Source organism: Acinonyx jubatus, chromosome C2 (assembly GCF_027475565.1).
Source record: "Acinonyx jubatus isolate Ajub_Pintada_27869175 chromosome C2, VMU_Ajub_asm_v1.0, whole genome shotgun sequence".
Taxonomy (NCBI): domain Eukaryota; kingdom Metazoa; phylum Chordata; class Mammalia; order Carnivora; family Felidae; genus Acinonyx; species Acinonyx jubatus.
The window spans coordinates 37,210,182-37,230,390 of record NC_069384.1 but is presented as its reverse complement, the minus strand read 5'-3'; the positions used below and the strand labels follow the sequence as shown (position 1 = coordinate 37,230,390).

At 37.1% G+C, this 20,209-nt stretch overlaps 1 protein-coding gene across 1 annotated transcript in view; it reads right to left on the bottom strand.

Annotated features, from left to right (window-relative positions):
• The window catches only part of LOC128315375 (uncharacterized), a 520,211-nt gene extending 500,803 nt beyond the window's left edge, over positions 1–19,408 (bottom strand). The window contains exons 1-2 of the mRNA XM_053221890.1: positions 19,358–19,408; positions 18,435–19,124 (exon numbers count right to left, since the gene is read on the bottom strand). Of these exons, the coding sequence (XP_053077865.1) occupies positions 18,534–19,124; positions 19,358–19,408 (642 nt within the window). The 3' untranslated portion in view covers positions 18,435–18,533. The remainder of the gene's footprint in view (positions 1–18,434; positions 19,125–19,357) is intronic.
• Between the last annotated feature and the right edge of the window lie 801 nt (positions 19,409–20,209).

Genomic DNA, 20,209 nt, shown 5'->3' with positions numbered 1-20,209 from the left:
CACTAGTTGGGGAGGGGTAGAGATAGAGAAGGAGAGAGAGACACAGAATCTGAAGCACGCTCCAGACTGAGCTGTCAGCATAGAGCTCAACATGGGGCTTGAACTCACAAACTGAGATCATGACCTGAGCCAAAGTCAAAAACCTAACCGACTGAGCCACCCAGGCACCACAATTGTTTTGTTTTTAAGAACTATTCTGTTGTCATGTTTTTCCCAGTTTCACCTCTGAACGTATGTAGCCACTAATAAAATACTTTTTGAAAAGTTGACAATTTTTAAACTGTAGAGCTACCCTAGGAAGAGCTTTTCCTGGGCCTGACCTGCAAGACACAAATACTTTCTAATTATTGTATTCCATCACTTCCAGTCATATTAACACCAACATGATAAGACTAGAGTATTAATTAAGATAGACTAGATGTTGACACAAAGCCAACTAGGGGAGATATATTTAGAAAGTTCTCAGTTTGTTATAAGTTGTACATGAGAGTATATTAAGTGTGTGGTAAGATATTTTCCCCAAAGGTTATTCACTGTGTTGTTTTCAATCATATGTGGTTAATATCAATTATACCTACCTGTTACAGTATTAGAATTTTTCATTACCTGTATTATCCCACTACAGTTAGGTTCTGGACTTGATGCATCCAAAATTCTTACTTAGTTCTATTCTAATCTCTTTCATCACGTAGGATGTCTGTATCCATTGGGTCCATAACAATTTAATTTGTTGATATTAACTATAGCTTTATATCTAGCCTCACTTGGAGATTCTATTTGAAAGAAAACTATGCTTAAGGTATGAAAGATCTACATCCACCCTTTCCACTATACGGTTGCTTTTATTCTTATAATTATCTCTTTTCCACCTATTCTGCTTTCCCACTCTGATATCAAAATAAATCCAGAAATCCTGTACTTATTGCTGTTGTTTTTCTTCAGTCTACCTTTTAAAGTGAAAAACACCTTTAGATCCATGAGATATAAATCTTTCATCAGTGATAAAATGTGGCAAGATGAAAAGAAACCTCTACAGAAGTTTCCAAAGGAGCATTTGGAAAGATGAGGCTCTTCGGAAAAAAAAAAAAAAAAAAAAAAAGACATGCCAAGTAATCTGTTCGCTGTCACTGGTTACTAATAATCAATGGCTTATGCTACATTGCCTGAGATTAACCATCATCAAAAATAATTGTAAAGAAAGCCTCTTTTTCTAATATTAGCTCTCTAAGAAATAATGACCACAAGAAATTATGAAAAATGCAAGGAGTAGTTTTGGTGTTAATTTTGGAGCTCCAGTCCAAGGAGAAAGCATATTGCCAGAAATGTGTAACTCTCTTCTCTTCTGATTTTACTTCTAAAACAATAAGCAGTCACCAAAATTATAATATACATTTTTGTACTTTTTATATTTAAGAAACACAGTAAAATAAACTATATTTTCTATATTCTGGAAGGAAAATAATTTTGAAATATCTTCACTTAGGATTTAGATATTTTTACCAAATATCATGCTTTATTTGAAGTGTGGTATATTTAAAAAATAGGTTATCTAAAAAGCTTTGGGTCTGATGACAGTGTCATTTAATTTTCTATACTGTAAATCTAGTTTCTAACATGTTAAAATTGAATATTGCTGCCAGAATGTCAGTGATCAAAAAGTGGATATTCATTATCATAAAAACACTGCATAATTTTGAGCATGTAAATATGGCAAATCTATGACTATTTCATAATTTCTTTTTCTATTCTAAGTTTTACTTTCATGATGATAGTATCTAAAAGCTAGATGGTATTTATTATAATACAAATAATTAAAACCAAAAACATAAATACTGACATTTTATATAATCTTAAATTTTTTATCTACTTATTATTAGGTTTCTTCACATTTTAAGGAGAGTTGGCTAAGCTTTCTTAGAAAATTTAATAGATAATCACGACATTCTGTGTGAATGAATAATCCCAATTTCTGAATACAGTTCCCTCATTCTGAATTCTTACTTGACAAGGATTCAATGACTGGCATTCATCTTAATACTTGTGACTTCCATTTTATTTCATGAGGCCCGAAGGTCAGACATGAGTACAGAAATCTAAGAGCACTTTCACTTAGGTTTATTGGCCTAGAAGATGTTCATCTCAGAGATTATCTCTTCATTGTAAGATGGCATGCCATGGAACAATTCTGAAATTCCATATTGATTCTGTCTTCCACAGATAAGATTTGTGAGATAACAGAAAACACAAAGAGTTTTCTAAATAACATTCACTTTTCTATTAGGGTAAAATTTAAATGTTTTATGACATAAATAGCACCAAGAAGGATTTGTTATATCAGAAATAAAGAAGGATAGAAACTACTTTTGTCCTCAGTCAACATGATACGACTGTGATTCCACAAGGAGTCACATGAGTAGAACTCTTGAAGTACTTCATCTTTATTTTATGTCCATATTTTCATTGGATAATAAATTATATGATATACTTTTTCCCAAAGGCATTGTAAAGTCATTAAGAAACATAAGTTGAATTTCCTTGTATATAGCGTGAGAAGATTTCTGATGCAAAAAAGTTGTAATTCTTTTCAGTTTTCTCTTATCTGCATTTCCTAAACCTAAATGTATCTGAAAAGAGCTATATAACTCTTATCAAGAAAATATACCTCAGATATACCAGTGTCCTAAGTATACATGGGCAGTGGAGTAACTTTTTTGTTAATTAGGTTTAAGTAAGTGTGTTATTTTATTTCTGACTATTGGGTACCACAAGATCACTGAGAGGCACAATTAACTTAATGATATCTTGAAACATGAAAAGATTAACTGACAGCCTAATTGAGGTCAGTTTTCTTACAAAGAAGTAAATTAAGCAAACAATTTCTTTTCAAGGGAAGTTTTCCTATTTCTTTTGTTTAAAGGCTTAATTCAAGGTTTAGTATTTCAAATAATAAAAGTGTTTTCCTTGAACTTATATATATTTATGGCATTTTTACTTTAAATCAACTCAAAGGGTACAAAAATGTCATCGCTTTAAATTCCAAATCAATTAATAGTAAGAACTTTGGCAAATAAAATATCCAAGGGCCACATTTTTTAAAACACTTAATAACAAATATCTGATGATTTCAGATTATCTTAAATCCTAAAGAAAGAGAGAACTTGTAAACTATGATAAATGTTACTGCTTAGGAAGCAAGTTTTTTCTATGGTATGAAAAAACTACTGAAAACAAACATGTAAGGTCTATGTAAACTTGGTTAATAAAAATCAATGCTACAAGGAGACCATATCTTACCTAATGCATTTACCATTGTATGAAAGTGTTTAATGAATCAAGAATAGGACCAAAGAAGTCACTAAGACACAAAGATGACAGAACAGCACCACCTAGTTCTCTATAGAAAAGCTTCCAAATATGCATGCATCTCTGACTTACTTTGGAGAACTGAATGTATTTTCAAAATAAATCATTTAAGATAAAACTACGTTCTTGAAAATTATCACCTGCAATAGAGCATTTACTTGAATTGCTTTAATTTTAAAGTTTCCTTTAAAAGAAAAAAAAAAGCAAAATTAAAGATAATGGTTAAGCTGAGGGTTTTTTTTTTAGCTGTGCATTGTATTGTTTTCTGTAATCCAGATAAATAAATCTCTAAATAGAATAACTGTACATGCTTGACCACCACCATTATAATCCCCAATGTATATATTTAAAAAAATATTTTTTATGCTATCTACTACAAGACATATATCATCTACTTCAGGGACAGCAATGGGCAATTAATAATAATATTAGAAAATGCCATACAATTTGTTAGGAATATGACATCATTTGCATGTTGAGGTCATTAGTCAGAGCTAAATTCTATAAGAAATAATATAAAGATATCAAGAATATTTGTAACCCATGTATATGATTTTATATATTCTAAAATTGTACATAATTTTATATAAAATTCATTTTATTTTTAAAGTTTTTAAATGCATTCTCATCTGTTCTCCAGTTTTGTTTACCAGGTGATTCCTATTTCAATCATATTCAGAGCAGTGTGAGCAGGAGGAAAGATTTCAACAATAACATTTAATCGGCAGTCTCAAGAAACCCATATTATAGTAGCACAGGTTTTAATCAGGCAGAATGTAGTATTGTAATATAAGCAAGGGATGGAGTTTTAATATATATGACACAGTACAAGGAACATTGTTTCTAGATAGGACACTTTAAAAATGTTTTCCCTGAGGCATCAGCAGCTCTTTAAATGACTGTCGCTGGTAACATCAGAATTGCTCAAGCAGAACTTCAGCTCTAAAAAACTAAATATTGTTGCTTGTTACATAGATCCTTCTCACAGACCTCTTCTCCCCTACATTCCCTCTGCTGACCTGGTCATCTACTGTTCTGGCCCGCTGAGCCTTTATGAAATTAAATGAATCATCCTCTTGAACAAATCAGTTAGAATAGAGCATGCTTGAATATTTCTTGTTCACTCATCGGCTTCTTTCAACTTGTATTAATAAAAAAAAGAAAGACACTGGAATCATACTGAGAATGTTTTCAGGATAAACAATTGGAGAAAATGAGAGCTCTTTAACCTAACCTTAAATAAAAAAATGTTAAAAGCTCAGTGAGGTTTACAGTAATGCTGTTAAATCAGTGATGTCATATCTTCATTGATATAGCTGCACTGTGTAGCTATTGAACACCCATTACTATAAACATGGAATTTTTGTTTCAGAAAAAAAGATAGGGTTTTACATATTTTTATTTGTTTATCCCATGTCTCAGCTACTAGACTATAAGCTCCATGAGGGCAGAAACCACTCCCACCTTCTTCACTTGCATATCCAGCATTTATAAAGCTGCCTTCAAGTAGGTATTTGTTGAAAAACAAATCAGTGGATGGGGAAGTTATGTTTAAGAAAACCAAAGGCTATGAAGAAGAAAATGATTAAGAAGGAAACAATTATAAAAATTTACACATGCATACATTAAGTGCACATATACAAAAAACCAAAATTTAATTCAAAATCTAAAGTCTATTCTCTAATAATGAAAATGGCTAATGGCAACAATTCACTAATTTTCAAAGTTGATCTATTGATGTAATTTCATGAAAAAAGAATGTACGACTCAAGCTCAGGCTGATGGCCACAAGACAGAAATAGAAGACTCTGAAATTTATATAGACACATGTATTAGAGTAAAAAAAAAAAACACTTTACATGTGTGAAAATCTTTAAATATTAAGTAATGCATGTATAGATATAAAAAAATTAAATTTTAGTAAAGGTATTTTATGAGCACATAGTTAATGCTATAATGTGTTACAAATTATCATCAGGTGAAAAGTGAAAAGAAAAATGCCATTTCTGCAGTTCTCAATCATCCATAACATTCTTCTACAACACATCATCAAAGAATGGATGTGGTTCCAATTTCTCAGTCTACAGGAGAAACTAAGCTGCCGAAGTAACTTGCTCAAGGTCTCTAAAATAGTGGCATGGCTTAATGAGAACTTAGGTCTTTTGATTCCTACCATTATGTCTTACTGCTGCAGGGCACTTCCAAAAATCAAACTCTGAATTAGTCCAATGATATCACCTCCCTCTACAGAATAGAGAATTCTCACTACAAAAGAAAAGACATCCACCCACCAGGCCAGCCTCACTAATGCTTCGACACTAACAGTAGTTTGGCATGGCTGCTGCCTACGTTCCACTCAAGAATCAGGGGTTTATATTATTGCCTCTTCCTCTATTCACCAAGTTACTCCCATTCTCCATTTGGTATGAAAAATGATATGAATTAAGTCTTAGGAGGAAATATCAACTTTACTGTTAGCTTATAATAAGACCACCATTAAGTGACAAAAAGAACGTCTTCCCAACTTGTCCACACCCATCCATCAAACATAGTTGTTTATTACAAAATATACCTCTATGCTGTGTTATCCTTCAAGGATAGCCTGTTCTGCTTTGTTAGTAGTCTGTACTTGTATAGCCAATAAAATTGGGTAAAGCAAAACAAAGATGTAAAGGAAATCTGACTTTAATGATCTCTACCAGATCTCTAAAAAACTGTGAACTTATCCCTGCATCAATACCTTTATCTTAGCTATTCCATAAAAGTGAAAGGGTACAGAGAATGGAAGTTGCAAAATACCATTAGTCTTACCTAACCTGTAGCATTTCTATGTTAAAAAAAAAAAGTGAGTCAGCGGACATGAAACTATCCTCTATAAATTTTACTTGACCTTTAAAAATATATTTGTAAATGTTACTCAACACTCACTGCTTTTCCATGTTAGTTAGCATCAAATCTTTCTATAAAGAGAATACATTCTGCGCAGTATTCTTTTGAAGGATATAATGGACATAGTTTTTAGTTTGGTGACTCTGGGGGTGCCTGGGTGGCTCATTCAGTTAAGGTTATGACTTTGGCTCAGGTCACAATCTCACGGTTTGTGGGTTCGAGCTCCGCATTGGGCTCTGTGCTGGAGCCTGCCTCAGATTCTGTGTCTCCCTCTCTCTCTGTCCCTCCCCCTCTCGTGCTCTGTCTCTATCTCAAAAATAAATAAACATTAAAAAAATTTTTTTAATAATTATTTGGTGACTCTGGGCAAAAATGTTGGTCTGAAATGCTTTCCTTATTATATCAAACTAAAAAGTTCACTTTCTCAGTGATCATTATGGCTAACACTGTTGAGAAATATGAAGGTGTAACTCTTTCTAATGTTTCCAGTTTTTCAGATACTAAGTGGTTACACATAAAAAATTACAATATGTAGCTTCTAAATGGATTCATAAGAATATTCTCAATATAATAAAATTTCAGTAACATTAAAATATTTTTTCATCATAACAGTGAATAAAAATAGTCAACCAAAACTGCTTCCCAACCTACGTTCCCTTTTATTCACTAGGCTCTGGAAAGTCAATCAGCAAGGGTTTAACAGAAGCCACGCTAAGAAGGTTATTCTTTTACAGCTCTTGCATTATACTGACAGTCACGTTTTAACATAAAGATTTTAGGTAGTAACAGTAGCTATGGGAGAATATAATTCTTGATATCAACTCCATAAAGTGGCAATAACACTTAATAAATTGAACTAGTTTAGTCTACTTTGGATATTTATTTACTGAATGTGCATTTCTACATGACGATGATACAGTGATTTCAGCACCTGTAGTAAGGTAAATCTTAAGTTAGCCTAGTTAATCATATCTTTTCAGATATCCAAAGTCATTAAACAGCCAAACATCCAAAAGACATCAGAGAAATTGATTTTTTAAATTTGAAAAAAAAATTATGTGACTTAAGAAAAGCTACATTTCACTGGGACTTGTAAGAAAAAGCATTCTTAAGATACTTTATGTGGAAATAGAGTCACTGCAAATTGTAGAAAGTCTTTTCTCCCTTGGTGTTCAGCTCCCAGTAACTATATTTAAATTCTCTTCAAAAAACAGTTAATATTCTCATCCTACCTCCCACTGTCTTTCAAAATGCTAAAAGGGAAATAAATCAAATTCAACCACAGCAAACATGTGTCCTCAATTGCAGAAGTATGACTAAGCATTAAAATACACACACACACACACACACACACACACACACACACACACTATTTAGGATTTTCTTTAGAAGGCCTTTTAAATAAAACAGGTGTAATCTCCCCCAGTTCAACTGAGAGAAAAATGCACCCTGAGTCTGTACTTCAGAGACTACTCAGAGAATGTCTACTCTCCAGCTTGGCAATAACAAAAGCAGGTCAGTCCCCACTGATAATCTGGCAGATCAAGGTCAGTTTGTAATTCCTCTTTGTTTATACATTTATCCGGAAATACCAGCTACTCTAAGTAGAACAATAAGATGATTTGCCTCATGTTTACCTAAAGTCATCATGAGGAATATTTTGGGGGCTAGGGATAGAAATCTTTAGTAGGTGAAAAAAGACGAGGAGTTATGATGCCCAGAGAAATAAGAAAGATTCAAAGCTATGAGACAAATGTTTTCAGTGAAAAATTGAACTGCTTACCCTAACTGAAAGTAATGATCCCATATTTTTGTGAAGTATGTCATTATTTAGAATTGTGTGTGTTTCTTAGTATCCATTTTTGTCTTCTCCCTGTACATTAAATACAAATGAAAATTCATTGCAAATATTTATTCTATTCAGAGTACTGTATTGGCATTTTGGCAGTTATAGCATAAATACTTAAATATTATTTGGATCCAATTAAAGTGATGTGTCAAGATTAAATGGATTGGAAGAGAAATAATCAATCAGTGGGATGAAAACATTTAAAAAAAAGACACAGACCAGACCTTAGGTTAGGCACTTGAAACAAAATGAAGACTGAGACCCTGTACTCTAGGGGGTTATAGTCCACTAGAGCAGACAGATAAATTAATACCAAACATTCAAAATGCTATAATAAAAATATACAAAGGGGTTATATAGATCATAGCATAGACAAAATAAAATGCTTAGTTCTCTCATGCAATAAGAAGACATAAAATTTCAAATAATAATGGACAGATGGCCTTCTTTTGTTTACTTAAACACCTCAGATTTTGGTAAAAAATTTTCATAATAAAAAATTCCAGTGGGTTCCCAGAGAATAATATTTTTTAAGCTATCATTAATAATATGGTTACAAATATGCAGTTGTGTAAAATAACAAAACAAAAATTGGTTACTTGTTAGTATATATTAACTTACAAAATGTTTTTTTTGCAACAGGCATAAATAAAAGAAAAAAAGAGTGTATTTAGAAATTAAACTCAAATTTTCTGATGATATCATACATAGAGGAATACAACTCAAAGGGTACAATTAAAATAGGTACATTCTCAAACTCATGCAATGTAGAAAATATTCTCCTTATAAATGGTGACATGTACTAAATAAGTCAGTTCTTATAATCATCCCTCTACAAATGAAGTTATTTAAAAAAAATGTGCTTCTCTCTCTCTCTCTCATGTACTTCTCTCTCTCTCTCTTTCTGTGTGTGTGTGTGTGTGTGTGTGTGTGTGTGTGTGTGTATGTTTAGTTCAATGTCCCTATACACTTTCACAGTTGTCCAAATTACATCCAAAGCAAAAACTGAAAAAATCATGTCTCAGATTTGGCAGTGCACCGACATTTGGGAGCCCATGCGATTGCAGGCAATTAATATTATCTAAAAATCTATAGCCTCAAATAATAACCAGTATAACTTCAAGATCCCACCATAGTAAATGTGTTAATAGGATAGTTAGGGAATAGAGTATTGATTTAGGAACATTTTTTGATTCTTGTTTTTAAGAGAGTGAAAGGAACAATCCCTATTCAAGATAAGGGATACACATTTTCACTCATTATTTTATTTCATTCCCAGGGCAAAGAACTATTTAGAAATAACAGATACTGTATTATGTATCACAATGGTGAATTTCATTCTGCCTTGGCAGGGTAACTAGTAAGCGTAGAATGTAACAGCTTGCTATACTGGAGTCATAGATATATAATTGCCTTCAGAAACATCCTTCTCTGAATACCACCTACACATTAATACATGACAGTGAACTTACAGCCAGACCCCTGTTCTATCCCACATGATCCCTGAAAAGGCTTTGAAATGAGGACACGTGCATAATTAAGGCACACTGAATATCACAGTACATGTAACAAACTAGAGTATTATGAATCCTTAGGGGAACCTCATAGAACTAATACATTTTCTAAAGAAAGCTGCACATGAGCAAAGAGAGCCTAAAATGCTAATTAGATCCTCTCAGTGAAAGCTATAGAAAAGTTGATTCTTGAATCCTGAAGTTGGGCACAGAATGGAACACTTGTATACAGAAAGACTGAAGAGGGGGGGAAAAGAACTTGACATAAAAGCCCTCAATGGATGATTTACACAATTCGTGAGAAAATAAATAATGCAAAATGAAAATATAACCGTAGGAGAATTCCAAACCTCCTGAAAGGGTTAAGTATGAGAACTGATTTCGTGTTAGAAAGGGATTATGTAACAACAGAGGGAAATACTCAGCCTAGCATATGCTAATTTAGTCAGCTTTGCCAGGCGTTTCTGTGTGTGTTTGGCTGGCTGACTCACATTCCTTCCTTCTTCTTTTGCCATTTTTATTATGAAGCTAAGGAGGTTGAACTCTCACAAAATGCAGTAATAGCAATAACAAAAACAAGTAAAAGCACACAGTATGTGTTTTATCCTTGCTAAAACATTGGTGGTTGAAAGGAAAATCACCCAATCTGTACGTATCCAATATACAGGCTTTAGCAAAACCCCCTTTCTTTAACCATTCTTTATTCCCCGTTAATTACTTTTAATAGGTCTTTCAGGTTGGTAGCATGTTCGGGATTGGAGGGATATTATATACCTGGAGAGTGTAAAGGAAGCTGAGTTACTAGTCAGACTTCAACACATAAAATAGATAGCAGTAAAGGAATGACAATTAATAAGCTTATCGTACATTTTTTTATTTGCTTTTAAGTACGAATGTTCTAATCATCTCTCATTTCAACCTAAGTATACTCCTTAAGATTGGAAAGCAGGAGGCATATAAGGTATGAAAATGAATGGAAAATAGAGGTGTCATGGGCATTTTCTCTAGGGGGGTTCGTGTAAAACACGAATTCATTAAGAAAGTAAAAACATATTTTACACACTATAAATTTTAGTTCTGGGCATTTAAGTAAACCTTATGGGAGTCACTTGGATTTTTAAAGGCAAACATTTTTGGCAAAGAAGCCAAAAATATTTCTTTATAAGAACAAATTAATTGGTTTTATAAATTACACGGAATCAATAGAACAGCTATACACTTAGCACTTGGCAGAACATCCTTGTCCGGAAAGGTGCTTTCTCACTCCACTTCCAAAGATGACTTTAGATAGACAATGAATGCAGCGTTACAGTAAATAAACCATCATCAAACACAATAAAATTATTAGGGGATCAATTTGACCAATAAAAGACTGTTGTTTTCTCGTGTGAAATGATTAGCACTATTTGATCATTCTTAGCTTTAAGATTTTATGTTCCTCAACGCAAATGATTCTTTATTTTTATTTCCTAAACAATTCCTAATGACGTCAGTATCTAGCCCCCAGAATAACTGTTTAGGACTAAACAGGCGCTTCCCCTTCAGCTTTCAAATCGCTGAAAGATAATTTAAAAATTCAAGTAAAAACTATTTGCTGACTTAGAAAGAGTTATCCCCAATGTTGAATAATGACTGTCTTAATATTTACTTCAAAGACCTCTAAAATAGAATGTGAATAATTAATAGCCAGCTTTCTCCAAGGCAGATCTCCTTACAACCTCAGCCCTGTGTCTATTCAGGTAGCCATAGGGTCTCATCACTCAGTTTCATGAGCACAAAAGAAGATTCAGAATAGATGCTCAGCTCTACTGCAAATTCAGAAATTGTAAATCTTGCTTGTGTATTTTTAAGTGGAAATGTTAATCATTGTTAAACACTAAGAAAATTTGTTCAAAAATATACTTTTTAACCTTCCTGAAAAGGGTAAAGGAAAGTAATTGAGTGCAAACAAAATAAACTCTTGCCTTTTCCTCACACATCATCCCTGAGAACCCCAAAGTCTGATTACTTACAAAATTATAAAGATACCCTTCAGTCCTAAAAATAACTGTGCACTTTAAACTTGTATATATGTGTATATAGAAAGATAAATGATTGAGGAATATTTCCTTTCTCAATAATTACACCTCTGATTTTGACATTAATATTTAACTGATACCTAATTAAGCAGAATATTTACTTTCCTAATTTTTAAACATACTATATACTTCTAATATGATAATAATTTTATATCTGTTTAAAGAAACCCACTGAGCATGTTAACAGAACCAACTGGGCTCATATCTTGAATGAAAATATGCATAATATGTTCAATTATTTTGTTTTCTAACAAACGGGATAAAAATAAACACAGCTACATTAGTTTCTGTTATCTGATATGCCTCCCTGATAGGCTGCCCATAAACAACTGTTCTAGAAGTATTACTTTTATTAAGGGATCTATTTGCTGCTGTTGCCTGTGATAAATAATATTGTTCCAAGAGGAAATATTCTCTACTGATTTTATGTTACCACAAATTCCACTTCATGGTACTAAACTACATGAACAGACACTGAACAGTTAATTTCTATTTCTTTTAAAACTACTGTATTCTTAGAATACATGAAATGCATATGAAATACATGAAATAATAAAATAATAATAATAAAATAGTAATAATAATAATAATAATAATAATAAAAACCCAAAACCACAACAAGGGACTGACTCCTTACTCACTAAAAGAAGAGAAAGATAACAGAATATTTCCTAGTCTAATGTTTATTATGTCCAATACATACAACCAACTGCATAGAAATCCTATTTTTAACTTTGCTATCATCTTCACTAAACTGGCCTGTGTCCCTGATAGTTTGCAAGAAAATAAAATATCCACAATTTATCTGATGAGAACATTGATAATTTTATTAGGATTTATTTATTAATCTCTAAATAAAATATGTATTTTTTTCTTATTCTTTGTCATGAGCTCACGTGATTAGAAATACCCTGGGTTATTTCTGGTTATGGAAAACTGAAGGATGGTTTGTGACTACCAGAAGCTAAGAAAAGACTTCCCATTTCACTCATGCCACATGACTGCTTTCCTGTGTGTTCGCCTGCCGCTGCAGAGCACATTAGGCCTGAGATGCCATTTGCATCATCACACAGCAGGGGGCTTCAGCTGCCACAGCTCTAGGTTAATCCTCACCCACCTCTTTATACAAGGAATTTGCAGAGATGCCTTTCTTTGATACTACAGAACTACACTCCAAAAATGCTTGACATTTTCAAATAAAATGTTGGCAATGAACTTGTCCTTTTAAATATTTTAGGTTAAATCAGTGAATTTAAATCTTGCCTTTCATTTTTTTTTTTTCATGAAATGAGTTGGTGATCTGATCTAATGCAAAATATCGGGGATTTATAATCAAGGAAAAGAAAAAAAAATGGGTAGGAAAATGTCATGGCAAGAACAACTGATCAGATTGTATTCATTTAAAGATGTATATCAAGAGCTATCACTATATACTTTTCTATAGGAAAACTGTTTCCTAAACCAAAACAGCCTACAAAATATTAACATTAACTCTTGTGGCATTATTGAACAAAGTTTAAGTGCTGATAGATTATGAAGACAAGAAACTATTTAATTCCATCGGAACTAATTTGGACATACCTAGTATTTTAATCTAATACTATATTTATTATGCATCTACTAAATTGAGAATAAGAAGATTGCACAGATAACAAAGGTACAGGGTTTGCCCTCAGGAAGCTTAAGTTTAATAATCATTGGGCACTAGAGCTGTGTTAGGAGGGTATACAAACCAAGATCTGCCAACTCCACAAAGAACTCTAACTTCAGTTTCCTTGGTTTGTGATTTTCCTTCTCACTGTCTCCTCAACCTACTCAGCCAGCTGTTACACAATGGGTGATTTTGCCAAGGATGTTTAACCAACCTATTAAAATGAGGGCTCTTTCTTAATAAATCTCATGGAACGCATGTCAGCATGATCAAATAAAACATCAATATGATAGGTCCATTTATATTATTAATGTACCCGAAATCCTTCATAATAAATAAATCTTACTTTTCTCAATTATCTGATACCCCATAGATACCTTATTTTAAAAAGAAAATTGATATTATTTGGTGTTGATTTTGGGCCACCTTAAAATGCTTGATTCAGATCTCTTCCAGCATTTTTGCACTTCCATTTGATCTTTAAATGATTCAGGAACTTTTTTCTTAAAAAAAAAAAGCATCTCACTATTTAAATGTGAGGCAAATAGTTCTCAAGTATCTGATCTTCTAGTGGAGAAGGCAGAAAGAGGCCTCTCAACTAATGCTTACTTTTGTTGTATTATGCTTCCACAGTTTTAATAGTTGTAGAAATGGGGAAAAGATGATGAAGTAGGCTTCCATATCTTGATAGAACATTAGTCCAGAAACTACTCATACTTGTAGGCAGATTTTCTTAATCACTAAGTGTCTGGGGTTTGACTATTTAAATCATAGTCATTGGCTCTAACGTACAGATTCTACTTTTCAAGGTTTTAGTTGTTAAACAAAAAAAAAAGGCAGAATACAGGAACTACATTCAACGTAAGAAATGAGTTTGACAAGACAAAGGTTATTACATGTAGAAGGAAAGGAATGGGAGAGACATGCTTTTAGGAAGTAGTATCAGTATTTTATTAACTGTATTTTGCATTTTATAATATACTTTCTAAAAATGTAAGGGGGGTGTTCATGCCTCATACTGAGGCAAGCAACATGTACGTCCAATTGACCTTCAATTTGAAAGTCTTTCTTTCTAGCTATAACAAATCATTTACCAAAATGTCTCATGGAAAACAAAACAATACAAAACAAAACCAAACTCTAAATTCCCAGTATGTGTGTTGAATGTGTTTTTCTGGAAGACTAACTCTAAAAAGGAAACAAACTTCACAACAAAATCTCTATGCATGTCTATTTTCGGGTTAGATTGTGTCCTTTCCTTTTTGCCCTTTCTAGGACTGTTTTCTTGTGCTAAGCAAGACAGTCTCCATCTTTGCAGTGCCCCCTCAGGCATGGAAAGGGATACAGCTTTAGCCAGGGTTAGCAATTGAACTGGATCTACTCTGTAACCAAGAGAGGTTTTAGTTACAGGTGGCAAGCTTTTGCACACCTCCATCTAAAGAAATTCATTTCTCTACACTGTTCCCTACCCTTATCCCAGATTTTTCCTCTGTCTGTGATGGGGGAAAATAAGAAAGGATGCCCCATAAATTAACACTGAAGCAAATTTCATTACCTAAGTAGTAAACTTCCAAGTTATACTTTGGTCAGAAACATGTTTATTTTCCATGTAACAATCTATTTCCATTTCCCAAGACTCCATTGAGGGCAAACTAGTAGATGATGTAGAATTAGAACTATTTAATACTTTTTTAAAAAACTTATTTTATCATTGACTTGGTTCTCACCACTGGCTCGTTAACTCTACATATTAACAAGGCAAAAGGTTGATTTTGCTTCCCAGAAAAAGGAAAATATTTGTGACAGTGTAAAACACAGAGAAGATATATTCAAATGAGTCTTCTTGTCTAAAATAAGGCATAGCACAAGAAAGGGGATAATAATACGAAGGGTAAATAAGTTGATTAATATTATTTACGTGACAGAATACCACTCTAGTTCTAATAAAGCTAAAATAAGAAGGTGTAGACTGCCTATAGTATTTGCCTAGTCATAACTACTAGCAGGAAGAGCAGATTCCCTCTAGCCAAAATCAGTTGCTCACTATTTCCCCAGCCACCCTGCTTTCTCTGCACATAGAAAGGAAAGACCTGCTAAGTACTTAATCTGTGTCCAGGAAATAAAGCTTTCATTTTACAACCTAACCAAGTCCTAATAAAACAGTAGGGTTGTGGGAGAAACATAAACCTGAACCCTGAAGCAATGTTTTTAGCCAAGACTAAGACAAGGAAGGCATGAGCAATTTGTTTGAGCAGGGACTGACAATATCAACAAAGTGTGATGTGTCTGTGGAGTAGTATTTGATAAATGTGAGGCAGCCATAAACATGAGAAGACAATCCAATGGTGTTTTGTGCCCCCTCCCCTTCTAGTTTTTTTTTTTCTTCTTCTTCTTCTTTAAATCCTCTTCTCTTTTTTGGTGTATTAATATGGCCTGATCTAAGATGCTCATAAGTACACAGACATTGTTGGGCTGGTGCTCTTTCCCTGGTTGCTGTATAGGACGCTTATTTATTTACATATTTGGACCTGATGCTGGTGCTGCTGTTGGTTCAGTGGTGCATTTTCTCTGGCATACTCACACCCCTTCCACCACCACCCCTCCTCTGCTGTGATAAGCAGCACTTTTTAAATAATTGGTTTACATACTTAATAAAAGAGACCCATGCCCTTAATAAAAGAGAATGCAGCTGATGGAATCTCCCCTGGTACAGAAAGAGTAAATCCTCTCTCAGGCTGAGAGAGAATGAGACACCAGCAGACAGTTATTTTTCAGTGCACTGAATAGACAATTCACGGGAAATGTTGAAGGCAGAGAGGAGGCGACCCCCAAGTGCAGTCCATTGCCCACATGCTCTATAATAAATAATCTTCTCACACCAGCCCAGCAGTGTGTGCAATGACGTGCCAGGGCCAGCACACACAGATTGGCAGGGAAAACACATCCAGCGGTGTCGAATTTTCATCGCAATCACCAAATTAACTGATTTCCCCACATCACACTCCCAGTCCCCGGCATGGAGCGAGCGCGCGCACTCGCGGGCGCGCGCGCGCGTTCACACACACACACACACACACACACACACACACACACACACTCAGAGCTGAGAAATGCAAGTTACTGAGAGGTGAAGTGGGGTATCTAGGAGCATGTTTCAGCATGGATTAGAAACCTAAGTAATGTGTCAGCCACCTGGGGTACTTGTGAGAGGGTGAGGGTGTGAGCGGTGGGAAATGGGACGAGGCAGCGTAAGCAGGAAGAAGGCTGTCTGCTTTCTCGGGGATTCTGGCACATGACATCTGAAATTTACATCCAACGTAAAACACACAAAATTACCACAAAATACTGTAAGAAATATTTCTACAAGGTCAGTTAGTTAATTCAGGAAAATTCTGTCCACTATCTCTTCTTTTACATTCATAAACATGCATAAATAAAATACGTCCCAGTCTATATAACCTGGAGGATAGGAGACAGGATGCATTCCAAGAACTTGCTGAAAGATGGTTCATTGACCTCATTTAAATCCTCCAAAGGCCGACTGGGTTTTGCACGCCTGTGGGTCTACTTGTGTCTTACTTCCAGATTCCTTTTACCCAGGGACAAATACATTTGATCAACTTATCTTTCCCACAACTACAGAAATGATGACAGAGGGGTGAGAGGTGGGCAAAGATTTATCAAGAAATCAAGAGTCACCTAGCTTTAAAAATCCTATCGACCATCATTTCACATCCATCCTTCCTGTATCTCACACTCAAGCCGCATCCCTATATTCCTTAAAAGCAACAATTTTCCGCCTTCCAGCCCCTGCCCATCCAGCCCTAGCTACCATGCCGTCTCTGCTTCCACCACCACCCAAAGTGTACTCTCCCCATGCACTCCTACTCCATACATTGCCATTCATTTCATAACCAGCGTCCTCCTCCCATTCCACACAGCCCCCTCCTCCCTCCGAAAGAGAGGGTCTGAGGAAAAGTGCACCCCAGTTCCCTAGCCACTCCGCATCCAAGCCCAGTGATTTGCATAATAACACCGTTTTGTGCGGTTTCCCTCCACTGCGGTCGCAGGGGTTCTTACATTTCACGTGAAAGGATAATATTAATTACGAAAAGAAGCGGCAGAGAGCAGAGCGGATGGTGAGGTAGGGAATCCAAGTGAAAATCCCTTAGCAGTAAAGTAACTGCCTAGGTGCATGTATTTCTTTGCTTAAAGAAAAAGAAAAAAAAAAAAAAAAGAAGGAAAGAAAAGAAAAAAAGAAAAGAAAACCACACAAACTGAATAATAAAAAAACGGGTTTGTTGATAAAGTGGCTTTGGGTCTTTTAATTTTTCCCTTCCTCTCCCTCTTTTTTTTTTTAATTTCTTGATTTTTCCCCTTTTTCCTTTCCTGTCCTTTCTCTTTTTCTTTCTTCTCCTTTCTTTCTTTCCTTCTTTCTTTTTTTTAAATCCTAGACACTGTCTCCTCTCTCTTCTTGGGTGAATGACACGTCTCACAACACATTTCCCCCCCGGGGATGTTATTGCAATGCACACGGTGCTGCCGCTGCTGCTGTTCTCGCCGTCTCGGTAGCTCGCTCCCAGGCTCTCACTCACTTTTTAAAGATACACGGATATGATGACGGTGGGAAGAAGGGGAATGAGAAAGGCGACCCGAAAAGAGGGAGGTTAGAGAGATGACAAGGATAGAGAGGGTCGGACAGGAGCGTGATGTGGGAGGTGGCTGGTGGGGGTTGGTGGGAGGGTATAATGTTCAGAGAAGGCACAAGTTGCCAGCCAAAAGGCGTGGGGGGGGGGGGTGTTGCTGGCGGGGATAGAGAGTGAGAGATGTAGGAAGCTCAGGTGAATGAAAAGGCGAAAGGTGCCGCGTAAGGGGTTGACTGCCGGGAAAGCAAGGCTGAGCCAGCGCTAGAGATTCGAGGGGCTGGAGCAAACTGCCACTGCCCCCTGCCGCACCGGGGAGTAGGGGGAGGGGGTGGAAATCGCCGGGGACTGGGGGACTGAAAGGGGGAGAGTGGAAATATGGGGTGGAGTGGGGATGATGGGGAATGGGCGTGAAGTTGATGCCCCCCGCGGCGGGGCGGGGATTACCTTGTAGCAGGAGCCCGCAGACACTGTAGAAGCGGAGAACGGCGCTGCGTTTCCAAATCATGGTCCCTTCTCTAAAGGGTTGGGGAAGGAACGAGGGGGCTAGGTGATGCTGGTGAGCGGGACACCAGAGTGCAGGGCTCCGCCGGTGTCCTCCCGGCGCCTGCTAGACCCACGGTCCCCGCCGCTGCGGTGTTCGAACCCTCGGACCTGGACTGCAGGCAGCAGAAGCGGCAGCTGCGAAGCACCCGCAGAATGGGGTTTCGGTGGGCGAAATAGTTTCTTCTCCTCCTGCTGGTGGTGCAGCCGCGACAGCCCGTCAGCCAGGCACGGGTTCGGAGCTTGCTTTCTTCTCGGCGCGCACAGCAAGTCCCAGAGCCCGCCGGGGTGCCCGAGCAGGTGGTGCAGGGATGCCGGGGTGTTGGAGAAGGTGCGGGCGAGGGCTGCAAGGAGTGGGTAGGTCACGGAAGGGAGGGGCAGGGGCAGAGGGGGAGCAAGCAAGCAGCTGCCGCCGCTCGCGCTCGGGGTGTCTCGGGGTCCTGGGAAGGGAGGTGGCAGCAGTGGAAGCAGCGCTAGTGGCAGCAGCGGCAGCGGCGGCGGCGGCGGCTCCCGGATGCTCCGGCTGCAGCAGCAGCAGAGGCACCGGCGGCGGCGGCAGCGGCGGCAGCGGCGGCGGCGGCGGTGGCGGCAGCTCTACAGAGCACCAGACACAAGGGCAAGCTCAGCGCGGCGGAGGCCCCGCCCCCACCCTGGCCAGGGACAGACACCGCCCCCCGGCCAATGGAAACACACCCGCCTACCAGGCCTGGCCAATGACAGAAAGGGATGGGTGGAGACAAGCGCCGGGAAAAACAAACAGGCTTCTCAAGGACCCTTCGGGCAGGAAGAACTGAAGCCCCCATTCACACAACCCCCGGGGGTCTCACCTCCTTTGAGACGTCTCGCCCTAACTTAACAGAGGAGACACCCGCCTCCATTAATCCGTGCCTCGCAATCAGGGATGGTTCAGCCAATCGCCACCGCGAGGGGGCGGGGTTAGCCGTGTCCCCAGCAGATTCTGGAATCTGTGGTGCCTGGGCCAGGTCCTGGGTGCGAAGTTCTTGTGTGCATTTGGAGTCCTAGAGCAGATGGTGGCTGCACCTGCCCACTCACCAGCTGCAGTAGCATTCTCTAACGTTCCCAGCAGCAAAAGGGAAAGATTGCAGAGGGCGTGGGAGAGGATAAGTATAGGGAGCGGCACACCTACCTGCCTACAAGAACTTGTGTGGAGGAGAAGGAAAAGTTAAGGGTGCAGGAGATGAGATTGTTCTTCAGAATTTTGACTTAGTCTAGACATAAATCTCAGTAAACCATAGTTGGTGACGATATTGGTCAGTACTGCGATCAGGCATACCCCAGTTCAGATACCATAGCTGTCACTTGCTGCATAACGTTTGGTGATTTTAACGAATGTTTAAAATGTTTAATTCGTTAAAATTTTAACAAATGTTTGTAGTCTCAACTGCAAAAGATGGATGTCAATAGCACTAAAGTTTTAGAGTTATAAAGGTTAGTGTGAATGCAAACACGTGAGTACAGGGCCATGCAATGTGTAAGTGCTTTATAAATGGTGGCTCTAGCTGTTTAGTGGGATTTTTCTAATTCAGGATAGCAGGATATCTTAGGCAATCCTCTATAACTACTTTAGCAATAGCCTTAAGGAAGGAAGAAAAAAAAAACATATATGTACTTTCTTCAGGGACTCAACCAAAAGTGACTACGCAAGGGAACTTAGGAAT